At 38.8% G+C, this 24,503-nt stretch overlaps 1 protein-coding gene across 16 annotated transcripts in view; it reads right to left on the reverse strand.

Moving 5' to 3' along the window:
• Positions 1–24,503, reverse strand: part of LOC118972456 (uncharacterized) — a 423,078-nt gene that overhangs the window by 341,787 nt on the left and 56,788 nt on the right. For 15 of the 16 annotated variants that reach the window (XR_012120645.1, XR_012120649.1, XR_012120648.1 and 12 more), the window contains exon 2: positions 11,416–11,522. Coding sequence is in view for 8 of the 16 variants with exons in the window: in XM_073211607.1 (XP_073067708.1) it covers positions 11,416–11,522 (107 nt within the window). In the remaining 8 variants the exon portion in view is untranslated. Of the gene's footprint in view, positions 1–11,415; positions 11,523–13,563; positions 13,864–24,503 lie in introns of those variants that run through there. The other variant, XR_012120652.1, reaches the window with a different exon arrangement.

Raw genomic sequence — 24,503 nt, forward strand, 5'->3', positions numbered from 1 at the left:
GGCCTTATCCGAAAGGATTGGTGGCCTTAAAAGAAAAGGCCTCCCTCTTTTCTCCCTATCTACACACACACACGGGCACACACACACACACACACCTACTGCGTTAGGACACAGAAAGAAGATGGGCATCTGCAAACCAGGAAGAGAGCCCTCACCAGAAACTGCCCATGCTCATACCCTGATCTCAGAGTTTCAGCCTTCAGAACTCTGGAAAAATTAATTTCTATTGTTTTTTTGTTTTTCATTGTTGTTATGGCAGCTCAAGCAAACAGATAAAGGAAGTAGGACTATTCTGTAAGAACAGACTATGAAATTCAAAGGAGTCATTAGGACATGCAGTGAGTGAACTGGTTATTCCAAAGATTTACTTGCTAAATCCTAGTGTAGAGCTCCAACCACTATGGCATACAGTTTACTTTCCCACAGGTATGCCACAGCCTACCATTCCAAAAAGATCAAGGAATAAAGAGTGAATAATCAGGCAGTCCAACAGTCCTATACCAGACAAATGGGCATCACTCTGTGGTCAGGCATGTGGTGCAACATCTGCCACTGACACATAAGTGCTAATCCTGCTTAGTCCTTTCCTTGGGAACAAGGAATGGCTACAGATGTTTCCCTAACAGGTATATTTATTTCCCCTATGTGGTTTTCTAGACACGTCACAGTTCTCACTGAGTCACCCTTTCTATTCAGGCAAAGGAGGAAAATGAGACAGCTGCCTAAATAATTTAATTAATTTGATATTACTTGGTTGCTTCTGGTATGCTTAAATGTAAGTTTGGCAGGTAGTGGAGAAATAAGAGAAATAATTAAATGCTGAAAACTGCATGTTTCTGGAACCCTTTAGGGTGGTTGAATTATTTACTACTTTTGTGCTTTTAGTGTGCTTCTTGAGTAACATAATCAGGACAGGATAACATGCATTATATTCCCTGAATAATAGATCAGCAGGTGGAAGCTTGAGAGGTAGAGCAATATTGCTGCAATGAGCACACTATTAGAGCTCAAACTTGACTATTGAATTCATAGTCTTAGATTAAATCCTTAACCTATCACCTCAATGCATTCTGCCAAGAAATTTTAGTACCTAACCTTTTTCATGAATACAGTAAAAAAAAAATACTAGCAATTTTTAACCTAAAGCCATGTGATTTTCATTTCTCATATGTAACTAATTCATAGTTAATTAATAAATGCAGATATCTGTGTCTTTAAATCATCATGTATAAGAATACAACCTCCTACAAACACTGAATTAAAAATGCTCACATATCTCCAGACCCTTTATAAACAGTAATGCAGGATGGTGAAAAGTCGTATGTAACCCAAATAACAGGTAGGACTCCATGTAATTCCATCTAAACATGGAATTGCATTCAAAGAGAATAGTCTGCCAAGTATAAGTAAAATCAGTCAAATTTTTACTTATATTTCACAAAGAATGACAAATTGAAGGAACATGTACCCTTAATGCAAAAAAAAAACCATCTTGAAATTATGCTTCCAATTTTGGACTGTGCTTATATTCTGCTTGTCCATTATCTATTTCTATATTCATGTGACCCTACAACCTCACTTTTCACAGACATAGCAAATGTGATTTGTAAGTGATATTTATCTAGATTCCCAGAGAAGTTGCAGTCCAAGAGAACTCCTTCCTTAAGAAAATAAGACAATTTTAATACCTCTCCTCTATAGCCTGTGAATTGATTTCACCTTAATAAATTTTTTGAAAGCAGTATCTCAGGGACCTGTCACTTAAGTAAATGATATAGACACTTTAGGCAAAAGAATACAATGTTAAAATTGAAAAACTGTACATGTCAGCCAAAAGTAAGATCCCAGGAACCTCACTGGACTATTGGATCTCTCCAGGATCTACAAAACCTAACTTTATGACTTCTACCAGTATCTTGAGAGTTGGGAGGAAGGCGACTGGTCTTAGAGTTCTGAAGAATATTTCACTATCTAAAGCCACCTTGTTTTCCACCACTAAACTCAAAAGTGAGGGACACTGTCTTTTCACCCCTGATTTTCTAACTCCCAGAACAGTGCTTGGAAAAAGTAAATTGTCTAAAAGTGTTTTGAACGACTGAATGAATGAATAAATGTATTAAAGTTGTTTAAATGCTCCCTTCCCCTCTCCTCCATGTTAGCCTGTCTGGACAGGTACTGGGGTTGCTGCCCCAATGACAAACAACTGAGCAAAAAGTTAGAGACTTCAGATATTAAAAAGTGGACATTAGAAGGAACACTGAACTGGTATGACACGTATCTTCCAAAGACTAGGATTCTAGGGGAACATACTATGTTCTTTAATATCTCCTGTCTATCAACAGTTTGAGATTAGTCAATTCTCTGATAACAAAAGCAAATTTACAAGCCATTCTGTGCACTCAAAATGGCTAATGACAAACGTGTGTGTGTGTGTGTGTGTGTGTGTGTGTGTGTGTGTGTGTAGACCCTGGGGAGAGTCACTTAAATCAACTCTTTGAGAAGACTTGTATAAGACAAGAATGTAAGATAATTATAAAACAAAATTCTTCCCCATAAGAGTAATTATTGTCAATAAGAAATAAGTATTGATTGACTAGAAATTGATGCTAAATACTCTGTATTAAGTAATATAGAATCTGCTAGTGATACAATAACTAAATATCACAGACTTGTGGCTTAAGCAGTAGAAATGAATTTTCTCACAGTTCTAAATGCTTGACATCCAAGATCAAGGGAGCAGAAAATTCAGTTTCTGGGGAACCTTCTCTTCCTGGCTTGCAATCACCTGCCATCTTGTGCCCTCACTATACAACCCCTCTACAGGCAGAGAGAGATCTTGTATTCCTTCCTCCTCTTACCAGTCCTATCTGATTAGGACATCACCCTTAAAACCTCATTTAAATTTAGTGACCTCCCCCTAAAGGCCCAATCTCCAAATACAGTCACAATTGGGGATTAGAGTTTCAATATATTAATTTGGGGGTGTGGAGGAGATTCAATCCACAGCAGGTAAATTAATAAAGGAGAGAATATGAATAAGACACTGATTTTCTCAAAGAGGTTACCACCTAGAAATGGGTTACGGAGCAGAAAAACAAACACATATTCATTCCTATGCATAAGTATAGCATCTAATCTGATAAAAATTCTGAAAGAGTAAAAACCAATTGCCCTGAGACAGATAAAGGGAAAGCTAATGTATGTGATTTGAAATGACTGAGGAATTCTTCATGAAAGATATATTAGCTAATCCCACAAATGTAAGACTCCATAATATCTGCCTTCTGATTTCAAAAGCAGCAATCCAAAAGAAAACGGAGTGAAATCTTTGAAACAAAGCAAGATACCATCTATGAAAAATAAAGTTTGAAAAACCTGAAAAAAAAAATCCCTGTTTAGGAAACTCAGTAATTGGGTATATGTAAAGGTAGCTGCTTTTTTGCTTGTTACAGAAGTCTGACATACAGACCTCAGCAGCAAGGTCTTGGCCACAAAGAAATAAGTCTAAACTCAGATAAGCAAGAATATCTAAATCTCTATACCTAACTTGAGCAAATGGACACACTTTTTAAATAGGTGAGTAACTCCTACTGATGAAAGCAAGCTCATCTACGGTTTAAAAAGGAAAAAGAGCTCCTTTTCCTGGTTTTCTTTCCCTTATGTACAGAGTGATAAACTCTTGACGTCTGTATGGCACTACAACATGGTACCTACCTGGGATTTCAAAGACCTGGAATTTCTCCAATAATGGGTGTTCCTATCTAGACTTGATGAGCTGCATTTAGGGAAACAAACTGGCAATTTAACGTTAACATATCTAGTGACAGTCCATCTGACTTCAAGTGATTTTTAGCTAGACAGCAGAACTTCTGCAGGACATGTTACTTTCACAAGAATGGACTGGTTCTGACCCAAATGGAAGTCTTTCAGTTTGCTTTGAAATCACTCTGACCGTGCCCTTCCAAGCCCATTTCATACCATGTTGTCATTATCTGTTTATTTGTTATCTCCCCTGCTAGACTGCAAGCTCTTTAATGATGGACTCTGCCTTGTGTACTGCCGGATCTGGGCATCTCTCACAGACAGTACCCTACTGGAGGTTTTGGACCTTGGCTATGAAGGTTCCTATGAACCATTTTCCAGAGTTATATATTTTTTTATTTGGAAAACATTTGTACCAATCTAGAATCTGGGCTGGAAATCTGTACACAATGAGTATGTCGTTGTTCAAGCATGCAAGTCAGTTGTAAAATTTTAAATTGAATAAATCTTTATAGGCTCTCAGCAGACCCTGTCACTAAAGGGAACAAATTATGCTCTCCTATGCTGAAAACTTAAGCTTGTGCTGCCTAATGGAATCCTGACATTCATCTCCACTTGATATCCTAATGCTCTGATGGTGTCTCTGCATCAGAGACTGCTAAATCTCCCCCAGCATCCATTCTTCTCCCTCTTCCACAGTAACAGAATATCTGATGAGCACAACTTCCTGGAATATTACTACATTTCAAAACGTCTCTTATAATTGGCATGGCTGGCTTCATAACTAAAGCTCTTCTCAGAGAAATGTACGTAGAAATGATGCATGCAACTTCCAGAAAATGCCTTAAAAGGAGGGGTTGTTCTTTCAACCTCCTCCCACCCTCCTTATAGCTAGCTGGAATGTGGACATAATGGCTGGAGTTCCAGCAGCCATCTCATCATGAGGTATGTTGAGAAAGAAAGCCATGTCCAGTGAAACAGTAAGACAGAAGAAGCCTGGATTCCTCATGCAAAGGATCACAGACTATACAACCTGTACCCCTCCAGATTCGTTTGATATGAGAAAATAACTACTGTCTTGAGCAGGCCCCACGGTGTAATGGTCAGCACTCTGGACTCTGAAAATAACTGCTAACTTGTAGAAGTTACATTCCTTTGCTTTGTTTTGTTTTGATACTCATGGTGAAATATAACCCCTAATCTTATCCTCTGAGGGTGTACATTATCAGCCCAGCATCTCTCGGCAAATATTGGAGAACTTGCAATAGCTGCATAAGAGTCTTTGAGGAGTCATTTATTTTAGCATATGCAAAATGATATCCATGGATCAACGACAATCCACAAGCTATTTGTTAGGGTCAATGACAGGATAGTTAGAGAATTTGAGAGTAAGCATTTAGAAACTTTTATAGCATTTTCACATTACTTGGCTCATCTTGTTGAACCAGCTTGGATGTCATTAATTTTCTTGGTGAGTCATGTAATGCAAGCTGACTACTAAATCATGTAAAATAGACTTCATGACATGTGACTTTTAAGGTTACTTTCTCAGCTATCACCAAAAGTGTTTAAAATCTAAGAAAGTATAAGTACATATATATAAGCACATACAGATACACATATATATAATAGCTGAGAAAGTGTAAGCATATATATAATTCATTCTTACAATAATTTTCATTTTAATCAAGCCTGTTTTAAGTCTAGTTTTTAAATCATTAGCTACATTAGGAATCTGAAATTGGTGTTACAAGTATCCCCCACTTGAAAATTTTTATTATGCCACTTTGCTTTTATGAAAGACCTAAATTAGTACCTGTTTTCAAAAGAATGGCAGCAAGCCAATATAGAAGCAGTAGGCATCCTGAGCAGTGACAGTGGCCCCACCAAGTTCTTTCCCCAGGAACTAGCCCCCTACTCTCAGCATCTCAGCATCTCAGCATCAAGCTGCCACAGCTTTGAAGTGTCTGAGGGTCTGTGCTTTATCTTTATTTTGTGCATCCATTAGCAGCAAGTCATGTCCTAAGGTATCAGAAAAGCCTTAGAGAGACCTTTTTGGGGTCTGGGAACATTCAAAAGTTTTTCCATGCAAATTCATGGTAATCACTTCTTCACTTTATTTCAGCTTACAAAAGTTTTCACAGGAATACTCTACTTTTGGATAGTGGGGAAAACCTATATTAATTCTAAATACAATTTACAAATAAAAAGCAAGCTTCACTGGACACTTGTGTCAAGAAAAGACCAACCTATCCTGCTTGAAAATATAATATTAACTAGATGATTAAAAAAAACAACATTTGAAAGAAATAAAGACCAAAAAGTTATATACAGTTTTACTTAGAAGTATGACCCTTCATATACTGAGTTCAGTTTTGTAGCCATAATTGATGCTTAAGAGCTAAAATGACAATATGCTTTTGAAAAGATGTGTTGGCTAATCAATGACACCACTAGGACCTAAGGAATATTTACATCCAAATCGTAAAAAGTTAATTCAATACCAAAAGGATGTTTTTAAACAAGAGTATTGAATTAAAAAGCCACCAGAAACAAATGTGCTTTGTGGTCTTCTTATAATACAATAATGTGAGTTGCTATCCCTCAGCAAATATTTTTTGCAAAATATTTCTACTTGATATCCTAATATTCTGAAGGTACCTCTGCATCAGAGACTGTTACAAACATTAAAAATTATTTTAATAAACATGATCAGAATACATGATCATGAAATATAAATTTCAGCTACTATACAAACTTATTTTGTTTTTCCAGGATAAGAAACAGTTTCAACATTTCAAAGATATGAATTAGGGATTACATTTGACCACGAGTAGCAAACCAAAACAAAGCAAATGAATGTAACTTCTATAAGATAGCAGTTATTTTCTCATATTATTCAAGTCTGGGGGATTCAGGTTGTGTAGACAGTCATCCTTTGCATCAAACATACATTTTTTGAAATATTAATGAGATATTGCATCAAAAATGTTTAATTGGGAATGTTGAAAGAATCTCATCAGACAAAATAACTCAACTGCCATTTTCCAGTGACACCAAAACTCAATGTTATGTAGAATTCACTATAAATTAAATAAAGCTGGTAATACAATTTTCATTGCCATTAGACAGATATATAAATACTGCTAAAAATGGTAATTCCTTTAATATATGTGCAATTTGAACATGATGGTGATGTAAAGAAAGAATTTGTTTACTAAGTTTCATTTTTAAAAATACAACCAGTTCTAAACTACATACAACCATGAAGGATTAATCAACAAATGTGACTGAAGTTTAAATTTCAGGAATATGTTCTGATGCCACAGCTATTACACAAAAGCATTCTGGAATAGCTGTGCCAGAATGTAAATCAATAGAACTCTTCCTTCATTAAAAAAGTCTTCTTATAACACAGAACAAAAATGTTGGCTGAACTAACAAGTGCACTTAGTGTAAACTGGAAATTACCTAAGAGCTAATGACCTAAATTTGAAGTCACTCTTTTTATTTGGAATAATAGATGTATTGATTATAAACAACTACTGTGATATGATTGTTACTGAGAAAAGTTCTATCAGAAATATTTGAACTACTAAACAAACTTACTTTGTCTCTGCAAGAACTAGTTTCAACATTTCAAAGATATGAATTACACAGTCTGTCATGATAATTTGTTTGATATCTTTTATATTTTTGAATATCTTAATGCTTCCATTCAAGAAAGGATGTGATATGTTTTCAATGGCAGATAAGATCAAAGGCCAAAAAAAAAGTTAGAAACTTGGAACACAAAGTTTCTACAGTGTTGATAGTCCCATAATTGAACAATAATTAATAATCAAGTAGGTGATTATCTTGAAATCATATGTCTGCAAAATTATTGCCATACATCTTAGAAAATTTGTAGGAAGTTTTGAATTTTATTTCCCTTTATAAGAATATTTACAAATAGGAATTCATGGATTTGGAATCCACTTATTTTATTAAAAGGTAAATTAATTTTGACTTTAACTGTAAAGGAGTGCAGAGAGCATTAAGAGTCAGGAAAAAGAACTAATAAAACTTAGCTAAACCTTAACAGCAGACCATTCCGGAATAGTAAGAGATTCAATGTCTAAACTTAGAGAGAGACCAGATCAAAGGAAGAGAGAGCGAGAGGCCTGCCAAGGGCTATTTGAATCCTAGTTTACTAAATCCCCATGGTTTACAACCCTGATATCCACCCTGGCAGGGCCCTTGCTTATTTTTATACTGCTTCTCACTTTAGGTCCCTGTATCTTAAACCGGCTAATAGCCTTTGTTAGGGAAAGAGTGAGTGCTGTTCAGGTGCTAATGCTGAGACCGCAGTATCATTCACTCACACAGCAGGAAGAAACAAACATTCCATGATTGGAATGGTCAAAGGAAAGTGGGGAAATGTAGAATCTAAGCATTAGTAAGATTAGTAAATTAGCATAAAAAAAAAAAAAAAAAAACCCTGGGCCTGGGTAAGGCCTTGAAAAACAAGTTAATCATGAGCACCGGGTGGTGGGCAGCTGTGACCCTTGGTCAGCTGACCTTGGTCAGTAAATCTTACATACCAAGCTTATCGTGCAGAACCTCCCTAACCATTGAGGAGTAGTCTTACCCTGCCCTTGCTTAACCCCAGGATATATGTCTTGCAAGAATAATGTATAGTTATAGAAAATTGCTATGAGTTAAGTGCTTTGAAATTGCTATATAAACCCTTGGCTCAGAGTGCTCGGGGTCCTTGTTGAGACCCGCTGCGTCGGGCTGACTTGGACCCCAACTAGTTGGCTGAATAAAGACTTTGCTTGAATTTACATCTCTATGCCTGTGTAGTTTGTTCTCTGGGGAAGCCTCGGAAGCCTGCACCCTAACATAACTTTACAGGATAAATTGTAGAAATTTGCTTTAATAATTTGATACAGGATATTTTATTGACATTTTATTGAAATCCGTAATCACTGATGAAGTGATTACGGATTATTTTTGGAAATGCTGTATTTGATTCATTTTGGAGAAAAGACAAAAATGAATATCCTGAGTTTGATGAAGTTATTTTAAAACGTATTCTCCCATTTAAGTCAAGTCTTATCTCTGTGAGACTAGATTCTATACTATGAATGTTACTAAAACAAAACACAGAAACACCTTCCTTGTGAGTAATGTTGTCAGTTCAACTACACTAGTTAAATTAATAAGAAGCATGATTACTTATTGCATTAAAAACCTTAAATATTAACATACATGGTGTTTAATTAAAAGTATGTGTACAGGCATTTAACATGGAAAATTTACATTTCATCCATAACTTTTCTCATTACTCATACTTGCAGACAAAAGGCTATGAGTATAACAGTGCTACAGTATAAGTCTATAGTTATAGCGTATGTGCATATATTACATGAACAGTAGAAGCTTTACAATTGTTTTCTTTTTCCCATTTTATGTTTATTCTGGTCATGTTTACTAAAATAATTTTTAAGGTCTGTAAAATCTAATAATAAACTCTGGTTTGTATTTTGTACGTCTTTTATCCCCTTTATTTTCCTAGAATTGATGTATGTTGTATTTTACAAAAGCACAGGTCTGTGACAGATTGGAAAGTAAAAAACAAATTATTCCTTCTCCACAGACGATCTGAAAAGCACTGAAAACACATCATTTCCCTGCCTCCAGTTTGGACCATTTCTAAGTTGTCCCCCAAATCAGCATTCTACTTTTCCTGAACCATTCCTACCCAAACCTACCTCACCTCTTCTCTGGCTTAGGCACACCAACCATAATACCAAGATGAAATAAATGCATCAAAATAAAAAAATTCAAATGCTCACAGAGACTGGGCTCATGAAGAAATGGGTGCAGTGGGCTGAGGGGCACAGGGACAAATGGAAGACCAGGGCTGCTCGTGGCAGGTCTGGGAGCTCCTCACAGGTTTTTCAAGAGATGCCAGAAATCCCATTTTTTATATAAAAACACACTCATTTAAAAATGTTAAACAGTAATTCTTACAATTTTTACAAACTATAAGACCAGCTAAAGAAAATGCATCTGTGGGCCAAATTTGGCCTACAGGCCACCAATTGCAAACAGCTGGACCTCCAAATGCTCTTGATAGAGAAGGTAAGACCAGTAAACAAAAAGGGTTTCTTTCAAGTTCAGCCTTTAGATAAATTTGGCAGTTCCCTATCAGCCTTCTCCCCTCGATGGAGAATGGCTGCTGACAGGCAAAGTTTACAGGTACATTGTTCCTGCTTGGGCCTGGCCTGAGGCACTACCCCAGCTGTCTAGGATACCAAAGTAAGCATGAGACAGACCCCACATGGAAAAGCCAAGCAAGAGACATTCAACAGGACACAGAGCAGAGAGGAGAGCGCCTCTGAAAAGGCCCTTTAAGAAGGGAAGAGGAGTCTCCTAACCCTGCTGGCAGGGCAGGGAGGGTGGAGGTGCTTTCTTCTCCCACAGCCCCAGCTGGGAGAGGGGAGTTCCATGGGGCAACTCAGGCAAACTGATACTCATTCGTCACACGGGAAGGTGTGGAGACTGGTCCTTAGGTCACACACCACACAGCTAAGTCACCTGGTCCATTTGGCCATGTCAGGATTGGCTGTTCTCCCAGCTTCACAGGCCAAAGGATTCATGAGTATTTCCAACAGACACACATAAGTTCTGTGCCCATAATTCACTCTCAGAAATAGGGAAAACCAATGGCCATTTGCTCGCCAGAGTAAAGTCATGTGATTTTATCAGCTGATGTTCCTGAAAGAGTTTAAAGTGCTATAGAAGTGCTGAATGGCATTGTTCTTCCACAGGGCTTTTGTGGACAAGATAGAAGATAGGTGGTCCCTCCCTGCCTGTGAGGGCCTTCCCAGCCCCTTCTCCTCTGCTCATCTATAAACTATAAGGTGTCTGCCCTGAGATCCTGAGATGACCTTTCCCATTAAGCTCTATTATTATTCATGCTCTATGGAAAGAACTTCCTTTAGGTCTGAATCCCCTACAAGCTGTGGGAGTGTCCAATCAACCCAGCACAGTGTAGCAAAGATCTCATTATCTGGTGGTGGTTTCATTTAAAGAAATGCTTCATTCCCAAAGGGATGGGATGGTCTGGGGTGTAGGAGGTGTGATTTGCATTCACTGTGGGGCTCTTGGTACCTGAAACAAATGATTGCATTCCTGTGCTGACTACCTTTCCCTTTCCTACCCTGTAGCTCCAAATTATGCATCCACAAGATCTCTACAACCCCAGCAAGTCAAACAACAGGGCTTTCAGTCTAAAAACTGGTAAATCTAGTTTCAGAGAACAAAGCCAACATCTAACCCTTCCTGACTTTTCACATCACTTACTACTTGTGTCATAGGTTTGGCACTTGATTATATTCAATTTAACACATAATTATATCCCTGCTTTCTCATGTTTTTCTTCCATTGCTTAAAAGCGGTCTGGTTCTTTTTCCCAATAATTCACTAAGCCTCTGAACAGCAGAGACCACTTTTCACCCTCATCAGAGATCCACAAGCTTAGCACAGTTAGGTCCACAGCAGACACGCAACAAACACCCGCTGAGTTGAACAGAATAGAAGGAACCACGAGGTTCACCATCCAGTGGCAATGTGATTCACTGGAGAACTGAGCATTCGGCTTACCTCTGTCTCTTTCACTGGTGGAATATGCTCAGCTTCTGCACTGGGCTCTTGATGGGAAAGGAACAGTATTCCTGAGGCTTCCACGTGGGTGCATCCTCGGGGAGCATCTGTAATACAAAGTGAGGGTCTAGGCGGATGGTGACAATGAACTCACTATCAAGTCTATGTAGGAGCCTGGACAGCAATAATCTCATGTGAAAAGTTATTTCCACTCCATCTTGCTCCTTCCCACACTCAACTTTTCTGGGCCACTCTGTTGCCGTAGCATAGCATCCTGCTATGCCCTGAGGCTTGCTACTAAGTGTGGTCCTCAGACCATCAGCATTGATTCAGGACTTACTAGAAATCCACATATTGAGCTGCATCTCAGACTTAATGCCTCAGGATGCTTTTAACAAGATCCCCAGTAAGTCATCTGCACATTAAAGTTTGAGACCTCTGGTCTACAGAGGGGCTTGTGGGCACCAAGCTTGAGGAGACAGCCTGGTTCTCTGAGCTAAAGCTGCAGAATATTCCAGAAAGCTATCCTGAGCTCTAACTTACACTTTCTTCCTCAGGAAGAGAAGATGATCAACAAAGCAGCAACAGCACAAATTATCTCCAACCCACAGACAGGCACCGAGCTCAACATAAATTAGGCCAAGCCAAATGGCAAGCAGGTTGATGTTACTAAGACTTGTAACAAACAATGACACAGCTTTCATGCCCTGTTCTGCCATTGTCTGTCACCATTTATTCTCCAAACACTCAGTTTCAACTGACATAACCACCCAGAAAATCCTCTTTCAGAAGGGGCTCATTAGCCTGGGAATCATCCTCTCATTCCTAAAATGAGTCCCAGCTGGGCTGTGCACTCACTGGGTGTACCATCTCTTCTCCACAGGTACTTCTCAGAGAGTCCAAGGGGCACTCAGATTTCAGAACGATGTGCAGTGCCAAGTCTGACGATGGCAAATGACATTCACACCAGAGGACCAAACCAGGCAATTCCTGCACTTTCCAGTGATGCTCAGGAGGTACTGAGCTAGTGGTAAACACTGTTAATAGGAGGATGGACTGGGAGGAAGGCACAGCAATAATAGTAATTCCAGACTGATCTGTAAGGCAAATCATTATTTCAGACCTCCACTGGGAAAGTAGCTATGCTTCATAGTCCTCCTGGCTATGGTGCTGTAGACTAGAAGAGGACATTTGAGACAATGCTCCTAGGAATATTACTGCCCAAAGAAAGGATGCATATGTTATCAGAGCATCTTTTTTACTAGATCAGTATATTTTCCTCCTGCAGTTATGCTATGCTCCCTAATATGGGCTAAATTAGCAATATATAGACCAGATGTTACAATCAAATTACTGAATAACCTTAAATACACAGTCAACTGAAAATCACAGGCAGAAATGGGAACACCAACTGTGATTCCACTCCGCCATGGCTGGCATGAAGGCCGGTCTCTTGTCCAGCACCACCAGAGTCACAGCTCCAGGGAATACTGCTCACACCGCAACTCAGCAACAGGGCCCCTGGGCATTTGGAGTGCACAACCTTCATGGTGCATGCAGTGGACCTAAGCCTTCTATTTAAATTATCATGTGTTCTTTCTAATGAATACAGAAATAAACCAAACTTGAAAAATATGGGAAAAGGTGGCACAGGCATTGAGTCTACAAATAAGGAAAGTTTAATATTTTTGCTTTAAATAGCCCTGAATATACAATTACAGCTTAATAGGAACCCAGAGGAGTTATTAAATTCTACTCTCAAGAATAAGATTTCACACATCTAGAAATCACTCTGAGTCTTTAAAAAACAAAAAGCCTCCCTACCTCCAAAAAAACTCCTGAAAAGGAATTGCTAAAATTTTACTGAATTATGCAGTCTTGCCCCTCACCTCTCTCATGCCAGCTCCATGATCTGATCACTGGCCCTTTGATACCATCCCTACCAAAAATACAGGGGAGTGTGTGCAGAGCGGTGCAGTGGAAGCTTCTGGGGCCTATAACCCGGAGGTCAGTGGATCGACAAGCAGAGGTGAGCATGATCAACACAAAGTCTCAGGCTTTCCACAAGTATCTGTGGTCTCCAGCACCTTGCTAAAGCACCCAGAAGACTCCATGCTGGAAACGTTCCTCCAGGGCCTTGAAACTTACCCTCACTCCTCCACTCATCTTCTCATTAAAAGAAAAAAACTCAGAAGTTGGTTTGTGCAGGTTTGGGACCCAGCAAATGTTTGCTTGTTTTTTTCAACCAACTTTCTATTCATAGCCTAAAGGAAGCACCCCCTGGTAAGAGAGATGAACCACAAAGGCTGAAATAGGGGTAGTCACGTCACCTCAAAAACCATGAATCAGAAATACAAGTTCCAAAAAGAAAGTTCTTATGAAAAAGGTAGTGAAAGATTTGCCACTTTTCTTTTTTCCTCTGAAAAGAAGTCAATGGCCATTCAGTGTTTAAATGAGAACAAAGACTCCAGGGAGAAAGGTGAACGTAAATATTTGTACTAATATGTCACTGCACTTTACACAATGGACCAGCAGTCTTTGAAATCTGACATTTTCATTATCTACAGGTTGTTGGGTTTTTTCTTATTTGCTCTCATGAGGTAAGTCTCAGGCTGTCAGCCACCAAAGCACCTGCTAAGTACAAGGACACTGAAGTACATTTGGCCAACATGAACTCAGAAGTATTGACACACCACAATGAGATCACAATATCATTCAGTTTCTGTACTGCTGTACTTTCTGCCAACTAATATTCTGATGTATCCCTCAAGGATGTGGTAATGTTGGTTTAAGATAAAAATGTAAAGACAAATATTAGGGTGCTACATAAAGGCAGAGCAGACCTCCCTTATCTCTTAGGATATGTTCCAAGACCCCCAGTGGATGCCTGAAACCATGGATAATAGCAAATACTACATATATGTTTTTTCCTACACATGCCTACCTATGATAAAATTTAGCTTAAAAAGTTGATACACTGAGACAGTAACAGGGGAACTACTAATAAACTATCATAATACACTGCAATGAAAGCTATGTGAATGTTGTCTCTCAAAATTGTACTATTATACTGTACCTACTCTTCTTTTTGTGAAGATGTGAAATGACAAAATGCCTACCTGGTGAGATGAGGTGAGGTGAGCAACATAGGCATTGTGATGTAGGGCTAGCCTACTATAGACCTTCTGACGATTCGTCAAGAGGAGGATCATCTGCGTCCAGACCCTGGTTGACAGCATGTAACTGAAACTGCAGAAAGTGAAATGGTGGATAAGGAGGGGACAGCTGTACTGCTTTTCATGAGAGCTTTGGTTCTCAGCACTGACCACCTGGATCCCATCACCAGCCAGTCTGATTTCCTTGGTCTCACATGCAGCCTGAGCACCACGATTCTTAAAATCTCCTCCAGTGATTCTAATGAGAAGTGATTCCAGTGATTTGATTAAGAAACACTGCATTTGAGAATTGCCAGGATATTCTGTATTTTATTTGGAGCTACAGTCAAGATTGGTCTAATAAGTTCATGCTAGATGTTAAAAGTTGTCCCAGCAGAAATGTAGGGAAGGGGGTACAGAAAGATAAAGAGCAGAAGAAAAATGCCACCCCACCCCAACCTGAATTCTGATGGAGACAGAACTCACAAATAATAATAACAAAAGATTAATTTTGCTTGATTAATACAATCCTTGAGCCCAGAAAAAAAAGTTATAGGACACCTAGCAGATGTTTAGTGAAAATCAACAATGTCTTTAAACAATTCCCAGTCTGCAAACCGGGTATATTTGGGAGTAGCTGGCACCCCTCCCACTCCCCACAATCCCTCCAGACCTGGGTGCGGTCCTAGGATGCCCCAGGGCTCTATCAGGATTTGCTCCCCAGTGGGGATTTCCACACTGGCCTTTGAGGCTCATGGCAGCAGCCCTGCTTGCCAGAACCCGGAGGAAGGTGAGCAGGGCGATGTAAGGCCACAGAGCTGTGTCAGAGAAGCCTCCTACTAAACAGCCCCAGCTTCCTTTTGCTCAGGAGCTTGCCTTTCCCTTCTGCCTCCTCAGGACCTGGGCCTTTAAGTTTCCCAGTAACTCCTTTCTTCACACAAGTTGGGAAGGCTGTGCTCCAACCACATGGCAATGGGTTGAAAAGTGACCACCCATGAGAGTTAACTACCTTTCCTCGCCCACTTGAGGAAAAGCTCTGCTCCTAGTTAAAGGAGTCTGAGGTCCTAGGAAAGCTTTGAGAGAGCTGGAGCAGAGGTAAAGGAATGACTTCTCTATGTCTCTAATATGGCACAGAAATGAGGGAGCAAGGGACAAGACACTTGCTGTTTAATAGGAATCTCATCTTAGGATGATATCAACTATCACTGCGCAAAGTATCAAGGAAAAATGCTGATACTGATAATCCTTTAGAATTAATCTCATGGAAAGTAAATCTGTAGATTTTCCAGGCTAGGTAAGGTATTAATAAATAATTTTCTTTTTATGAATAATTATATATTTTGCTATGAATTCTTCTTCATCACTGGTATTTGATTCCCAAGACACAATAATTACATAGATCATTCAACACACTTCACCTCTGAATCATTTGGTCAAAAAAAAAAACTACTCAGGGACATTTCATTCTTATAGCTCTTTAAACCTGGTAGCTCATTACAGATTTACAAACTGTAGAGAATACTATCCCCAGGATCTTCCCCATGACAGGGCCTTCATCTTCGGCTTCTCTTTTCCTTTGTCAAAAGGCAGCAAGACTTCTGATTATAATAAAAATGAAGGAGTCAGTAAAGCTTCTCCCCAAGACACAACTGCAACATGGGATAAAATTGTCAAAAACAACCACTTTAGAACTTTGGAAACTAAGCAAAGAGCAAATTGAGAAGCAATTGCTTGTAAAAAACTAATAAACTTGGGGTAAGAACAGAAGAATCCTGTGGCATTCTTGCCTGGGGCGGCTCTCACCATTCGTGTAGTTCAGGCATCTTGGTAGCTCCACCACGGAGGGCAGGGCCAGCCAGAATAAACCGCAGCCTCCCCGCTAGAGCGGCTCACTCCTGCCCAGTGGGACTGTCCATAAAAGGAACAAGATTGGTAGGAGATAAATGGAGAACCGATAGCTCTTGCAGCCCGAGGATACAGTCACAAATGGGGTGGTTGGCAGAGGGAAGACTAACCAGACACATAATGAGACCCTGGAAATGAAAGCACAGTAAAGGGCCCGGATAAGACCGCAGGCTGGGTGGATGCTGCATACATACACGGGGGAGATCTAAGAGGGCCCAATAGAAAGTAAAATCCGGGCAGACTTGAAAACTACCTGACTTTGATGTGCTCCTGACGCACACACAGACCTGTCTACAGAGGGGCAAGCTCTGTGGCTGAAGGTGTTTGAGCACAACCTCTGACCAGTCAGTCACTGGTTGACCCTGAGCTATGCAGACACACAAGCAACCCCTAGGAAACCAGGCTAATAACATTAGAATAAAAATTTTTTTAAAAAAATACTGCTTAACATATGGAGGGGACAGATTCTGTCGATTTAAGTCCAAGCAAGTTACTAAAACAACAATAGTAGTAAAAACAACAAAATGACAACTTTCAGGGGAAAAATATCAGAATCTAGAGTTTTACTATATTTTCTAAAATGATCACTTTTCAGCAAAATAGTATGAGACAGGCAAAGAAATAAGATGATATTATAACCTATATTCATGAAAAAGATCAGTCAACAAACTGTCTCTGATGTTGGATTTAGCACACATAGAAATTATCCAAAATAAAGCAAAAGGAAAAATGACTGAAAACTGAACAGAGTACTAATGACTTAGGAACAGGACCAAGCAGTCAAGTATATATGTAAGCAGCATCTGCAAAAAAGAGGACCTGAGGGGAAAAAATATATACTCAAAGGAGTGCCATACATTACAGGAAAATAGTAAGAAATTCTGAAAAACAAAGATAAAGAGAGTATCCTAACAGCAGACAGATGAGCAATACACAGAGGTAAAAGAAAAGTGATGGCTCACTTTTCAGGGAAAACAGTGCAATCCTGTTTCAAAAAACAGTCTGTCTTTCAAAACAAAGATGAAACAAAGACATTTTCATATAAATTAAAGCACAGAGAATCCACTGCCGGTAGACCTATACTGTAAGAATAATGTTAAAGCAAGTTCTTTAGGCTGAAAATGATACCAGTTTGAAAATTGGTAATTTGGTTCTACAGAAAATTTTTTAAAGTGCCTGAAATGGTAAAGAAGTGGTAAATATATAATACTATTTTTTACCAATTTCTTTGAAAAATACTTATTTAAAGTAAAAGTAAAAACACTGTATTTGGGGGTTTGTAACATACATGTAGTAGCAAATTATATGACAGCAATGGCAAAACAAGGTTAAGGCTAACGGAATTATGCTGTTGTAAGCTTCTTATATTATACATTGAGTGGCACTGTATTAATTCAAGATATATATACTAAGTATATATATTGTAATCCCTAGAGCAACTACTGAAGAATAAAGTGAAAGGATAAAGATTTAAAAAAAGAGAATAGATCCAAGACAGGATACAAAATAGAACACTAAATATACATATATTTGACAAAGAATATATATTCAAGCTATATAAAGAACTCCAACAATTAAATAATTTTTTAAAAGACAAATAACCCAATAAAAATTGGCAAAAGGCTTGAGTCTTGACCAGACATTTTACAAAAGAAGACATAAAGATGCTCAACATTTTTAGTCATCAGGGAAATGCAAATTTAAAACCATGATGAGATATGCTAACACATCCACTAGAATGGTTAATATTAAAAAAGCTTAACATGCCAAGTATTACTTACTTATTATTTATTAAGCTCCTGCAATTCCTCTCCTCAGTATTCACCCAAAAGACATGAAAACATCCATCCACAAGAATGTCCATTGCACCTTTATTCATAATAGTGAACAACTAAAACATGATATCCATCAACAGGAAAATGAGTAAAAAAAAATGTGGTACATTTATATAACAGAGTATGACTGAACAACAAAGGAATGAACAACTGAGGTGAACAAGAACATGGATGAATTGTCTCAAGGACAATGTGTTGAGGAGATAGTTGGGGAGCCAGACACAAAAAAGTCCACACTGCATGACTCCATTTATGTGATTTCAAGAAGAGGCAAACAGACAAAGCTAATTTGGGGGAATAAATCAGAACAGAGGTTGACTTTCTAAGGTGAGGGATCAGTTGGGAAGGGATCAATTTTCTAATGTGATGATACTGTTCTGTCTTAATTCAGATGCACAAATTCATCAAAATTTAACACTTGTCCACTTTACTGTAATTACATTTACATGATATAATTACATAGACTTCAATAAAAATACCCCCAAAAAAGTACATTATTCCTTTCCTGCTCTATTCATTGACTGTGATTTCCCCTCAAAGTTACTGAGGAAGGAAGGTACAGATTGGATATCACAAGTTCTACTCAGCTGCCAGCCTTAAATATGCTTTTCATCTCTAGGCTGTGGTCATCCCCAATTTCTGAAATAAGGGAACTTCCATCCAAACTGACCAAATTTATAATCATTAAATCATAAACTAACATGTTGGTGTGTCTGCCTGAAATAAGGAAAAAAATAAGTGTGGTAACCTGACTAGTTGGTAACCTGACTTCAGTGTATGACATAGGACTTGGAAGCCATAAATCTGAAACCTCCCAACTGCAAATCAACAGATTGATCATTCTTATTGAGGAATAAGAATCATGTTTACAAGTTCCACCCATGGAGTTTAGAAGAGAATATTTTGCCCACCAACATCCTCCCTGACTTACCTAAAAAAAATGTTTATAAACTTCTTACTTCTAGTAAGCTATGCAACATGGGATCATGGGGGCTTTACAGTGACAGGATTTTTAAAACCACAAGTTTTCAAATAACTAAGAAATTAACCAACTACCCAGAATACACCTGAAGCATTGTTAAAGTACTGAACCAACATTTGGTTGCTAATGCACTAAGGACTCAGGGACCAGGGCAGAAGTGACAAGAAGGTAGTAACATTTATGTTGAAGTAATCATAATTACTGCAATTTTCAGCACAAATTCAAGGCTCTGGGTAAGATATTGACAAAGATAAGCCCAGAAAATCTGAGTACATGTGGAGAGCATCTACTTACTAATATCCTTCTACTGCTAAAACCAAACTCCAGTCCAGGCATACTTCTCAACAATAGTTTTTAAAGGATAATGCTAGAGAATTCTCTGTACTAGACAAAAACATTTCGCCTTTAAGACAAAAGAATTATCAATGATTGGGTGGGGGGAATTAAGGACAATGGTTAAGAATTTGGTCTAAAAGTATGATATACCTACATTCAAATTCTAGCTCTGCCTTCGATCTATGTAACCCTATGCAAGTTATTTAGCCTATTTTGATTCCCTCATTTGCAAAATGGGAATAGTCATAATTTCACAAGAACATTGGAAACATTAAATTTTTCATATATGTTCTTGAAAGATGGAGCCACTCTTGCCTGGGTGCCACATTAGCAAACTGAAACTTAGATAACTTTTGCATCCCTAGAAATACTTGGATTGACCAGAAACACAGTATATCCATATAGTCTATCTCTAAACACCAAGCCATGGTCTCTAAACACTTAACCCAAACACGGTGGCCCCAGCCAGTCAAATATTTTCTGTTTTTCTCTTCCCTGTTGTTTATCCTATAAAAGCTTCCTGCCATCCACTCCATTTTGCAGTTCTCCAAAAGGAGACTGTCTGCTTCAAGAATTGTTAAAGTTTGTTTATATCACTAAATTGTCTTTTTTAATCCTTTTTCCTAATTTTTTGAATGATTTTCAGTGACAAGGAATGGAATTCAAAGCTAACAGCCTACAGGACAACAAGAGACACAGGCAAGGCACCCCTGAACCCTCTGCACGTGATCACTGTTCCTCATATTGTCAGCAAGGGCACAGTAAGTCACTCTCAGATTTGAGCTCCGCTCCTTTGTGTGTGACTCCCCAACTCAAACAAACTTTTTTTTTAAGTACATTTTCTTAAAATTTATTTTTCCCAGAAAGGTTCTGGGGTTCTGGGAAGATTCCAGAATAGCTATATTGGGAGTCCACAATGGGTGGCAGTCTTTAGAGGACTTACAAGCATCGAGGCAAGTCCATAGCATAAACTGCTGGAGGACCTGGGAATAAATTAAAATGAGAAATTCAGGCTGTTTTGACCATCAAAATAAAAATCTAAGGAGGCACAAGTCAGACTATTAAAAGCCATCAGGGTATCCACAACTATAAAGAAATCTTGTTGTGAAAAGAATAATGCACTATTGTTAATAGGAATCTCAGACACCAATGTCACAAAAATTGGTGGGCATGGACCAAGCACTTAGAAATTGTTAGAGCTCTGTTGCTACCTAACTCTAAGATTCCCATGTTGGTCATAGAACAGGTTAGACTGACACTAGGTGACCCACCAACCTCAAGAAAATTTCTATGCTATGAGGGGCACCATAAAACACCACAAAATCTCCCAACTCAGCAGCACATCTCTTTTAGGTATTAATTTAACACTATTAATTTAGGTATTAACTGATTTAAAAAGGACAGCTAAAGAAATGGGATCCTGTGTGCTCCACCTCCAGCACAACTGCTTATTTTATGTCTAAAACCGTGGCCCCAGAAGCTGTACATATCTACAAAAATGACAAAATCTTACTCAGACAACCCAGAATTACAGTGACCATTATGGGGAACATTCCAATTAGACCAATCATTCATTTAAGAAGTACACTTGAAAGCAAAGATTCCCAATTCAAATCAACAGAATGGGGAACCTACTTTAATTGGCAAGCGGATGCCTACAAAAGGCTTCAAGATTCCACAATAGCTTAACTGAAATACTCATGGAAAAAGGACAACAAAAAATTAAGGACACAAGAGGAACCTAAAACAAAGACTATTAAGACTGACATGACCCCTACTCTTCCTCTCTATCCCTTTTAAATTGAATACAGATTCTACTAATCCTTTATCTGAGTTGTTTTTCACTCTGAAGAGACCACAGACAAGTCAACCAATTTAGGGGCCTTAAACTACAACAGGTCTAAGGCTAGACACCTAAAACACCTGCGCCCCCAGCTATATTCTGCTAGAGTCCCATCATCAAAACACTTGCTTAGCATAATGTGCTCAAGATCAGTATTTTTGATGAAACCTCTTGAGTAGTCAAGAGGATGGTCAAAAGAGGGGACAGTTGGAATAACTTTCTAGAACCAAGATGGAGCTGGTCCTGCCTGGGAAGTCACGTCATCACATCTAAATTTAGGTAACTTTCATGTCCCTATAAATGCTTGGTTTGACCAGGAATGCAGTATATCCAGGCAGCCAGTCCCCAAACACAAACCGACTCTGGGCCTTCTTACCCCAAACAAGGTTGACTATGTGGCCCAAGCCAGTCATATATTTTCTATTTTTCTCTTCCTTGTTCTTTATTCTTTATCATATAAAATCTTTCTGTCTTCTACCCCATTTTGTAGTTCTCCAAGTGGAGACTGTCCATTTCACGAACAGAGTTTTAATTAAAAAACCTAAGTTGTCTTCCTTAATCATTTTTTAATAATATATAAGGTACTTAGCACACCTACTTAAGGATAATTTTTCAGTAAACAGTAGCTACTATTATGATATCCTTTTACAGTTCTCAAAAAAAAAAAGTAACTTAGGGATAAAATTTGATCAATGTTCAGTTTTCATTCCAAAGAATTTTCTTAAGTAATTATGCTTTTTATATCACATACATAATCATCAGCTGAGAAAATGATTCCTAGGCCATGTGATAAAAGTACACATATCCTCTTTATCCTTTATAATTATTATTCTATAGCTATTAATGAGGGAGCATTTTCCAACACCTTAAGAAATTCATTAATTAAAATAGCCCCCATTTAAAGGCACTGGAATGACAAGAGGGAAGTGACAATGCTGCTGTAATGGTAGGTCAGTTCTCATTTCAACTCTGTAGGTTGACTGGAGATGAAGTTAGTTCATTTCTTACATAGAAAGAGGAGTTCCAAAGATTCTTCATGAAAAGGTTTTGTTTTATTCCCTGGAGTATGGGAGAATAGCCATGGAAGATGTCCAGGGGATTTTTACTCCAGCAATTCCTGTAGTATTTTAACTGTTTTGAAAAAATCCATAATGGGTCAAGTTCCCAAGGAATGGACTCTTGAGACTCTGAAATTGCATACAAGAGTTCTCTTTGGGGACTGGTCTTGGGCCAAAATAGAGGCCCCAGCTAATGCTATGGAGAACTCTGGTTAGCATGGCCCTCCAGAGTCCTGCCTTGAAGCATATGGACCAGCCATTGGGTGTGAGCTGTCCTGGGGAGGACACATGACCTAGGGCAAGGCAGCGTTGCTGACCAAGGGCAACTCCTGGAGGAGAATCAGCCCGGAGTCTCAGCTGCCACACTTCCAGCCATTGGAGGAAAGAGGAGCTCAGTCCTTTAAGTGGGATCTGAATGAAGCACCACCACTTCTACTCCACAGGCTCACATACTCTGCACCTGTTCCTGAGACTGACCACTGACCACATGGCCAATCTACATAAAGGCCAAATCAAACTACAGCATCTTTTGCTGCTGTTCTGTCGCTGCTGTTTTTAGCTTATCCTTGAACTTCCACTCTCTAAACTACACTATCTTTTTACACGGATCCATGCTGCTGTTGAGAACGAACCAGGAAGGCAATCCCACAATTGAGGGAGAATGTCCCTTATCCAGAGAGATCCCCACACTTCTACTTTTAGCTTGATATGGCCTGGCTTAGGGAAAGGGAGAGTTGAGAAACTATGACCTCAGAGTTCGGAGTTTGGATTTTAAATTAAAGCTCTGTTTGTTGATACAGCTGAAAGTGATTTATGTTGGGGGGGTGGTGCGCAGCAACTGAATTTACTGCCAGCATGGGCAAAATATACTGGTTTCTGCTCCTGAACTAAAATATAACAAATATATCTTTATGTATTACTGAAGCCACAGGCTGATGTGTGGCCCGTGGAATGAAGCCTCTGAAGGTGGTTAACTAGATCCTGAGGCAGAGAGGGATCAGAACAGCCTGTCCATCTCTGGTATGCAAGGGTGGTGCCCGAGCAGGCAGATGGTTGTTTTGTCCCAGAAAACAGCTGCTTTGGAATTTCTGTGGTTAGGTATTTGGGGGAGAGCTGATAAAGTGGGGAAGATGTAAAGAATAAAGTGAAGAAGAAAAGAAAGAGGAGGATGATTATGGAAAGGGAGAGAGAGAAAGAATCAAGGAAAGAATTATATTTTCCCTTTCTTTGGTCAATAACTAGACGAATTTTAACTCGAGAAAGAAAGGAGAAGCAGCAGCAGAGAACGCTTCATCCCCCGTCACCACCACCTCTGCCCTCCTGGCAAGCTGGGTCTGATGAGAAGATATGATAAAGATATGATGGAAGCAGAAGAGGATGAAGAGGAGGGAGACGAAGAACAACAACAAAAAAGGAGATCCTGAACCAAAGTTCACCGCTGGAACTGGAAATAGAGCATGGTTGCCTTACGAGCACATGAACGTGCCTCAAGACGTTTCCTACTGATTCTCTGGAAAACTTACAAATCTCTGCTGAAAAGCTTTAAAGAAATGAAGATGCAAGGTTAAAGCACCTTGCTTACTAGAAAAAGGATGGCACATACAGTAAGAATATTTTATCAAGTCACATCTTGAGCATTAATAGCTGCTTAGTTTTGGTTCCATTCTTAATCTCCCCAATCTTTATCTCTGAAATGGCCTTATCACAGAGACTGGACATAAAAACCGATCAATAAATATGAATAACAATGTTCTACTCTGCACAGTGCCACAGAAATTTAATGCTAGCTTTTTTTTTAGAAAGCATGCATTTTTGTGGTTAATTCTCTGAGTCAGGAAGAATACAGATACTTTCCTTTTTACTTAGCTTTATTGCACACTACCTGAGGAAGCATTTTAAATTTATTAGATCTCTGAGTCAATGACAGAATATTTCTTCTATTAGGCACTAAGCAGTGATGGACATTCATTCAAG

Source organism: Manis javanica, chromosome 8, assembly GCF_040802235.1.
Source record: "Manis javanica isolate MJ-LG chromosome 8, MJ_LKY, whole genome shotgun sequence".
NCBI classification, from domain to species: Eukaryota; Metazoa; Chordata; class Mammalia; order Pholidota; family Manidae; genus Manis; species Manis javanica.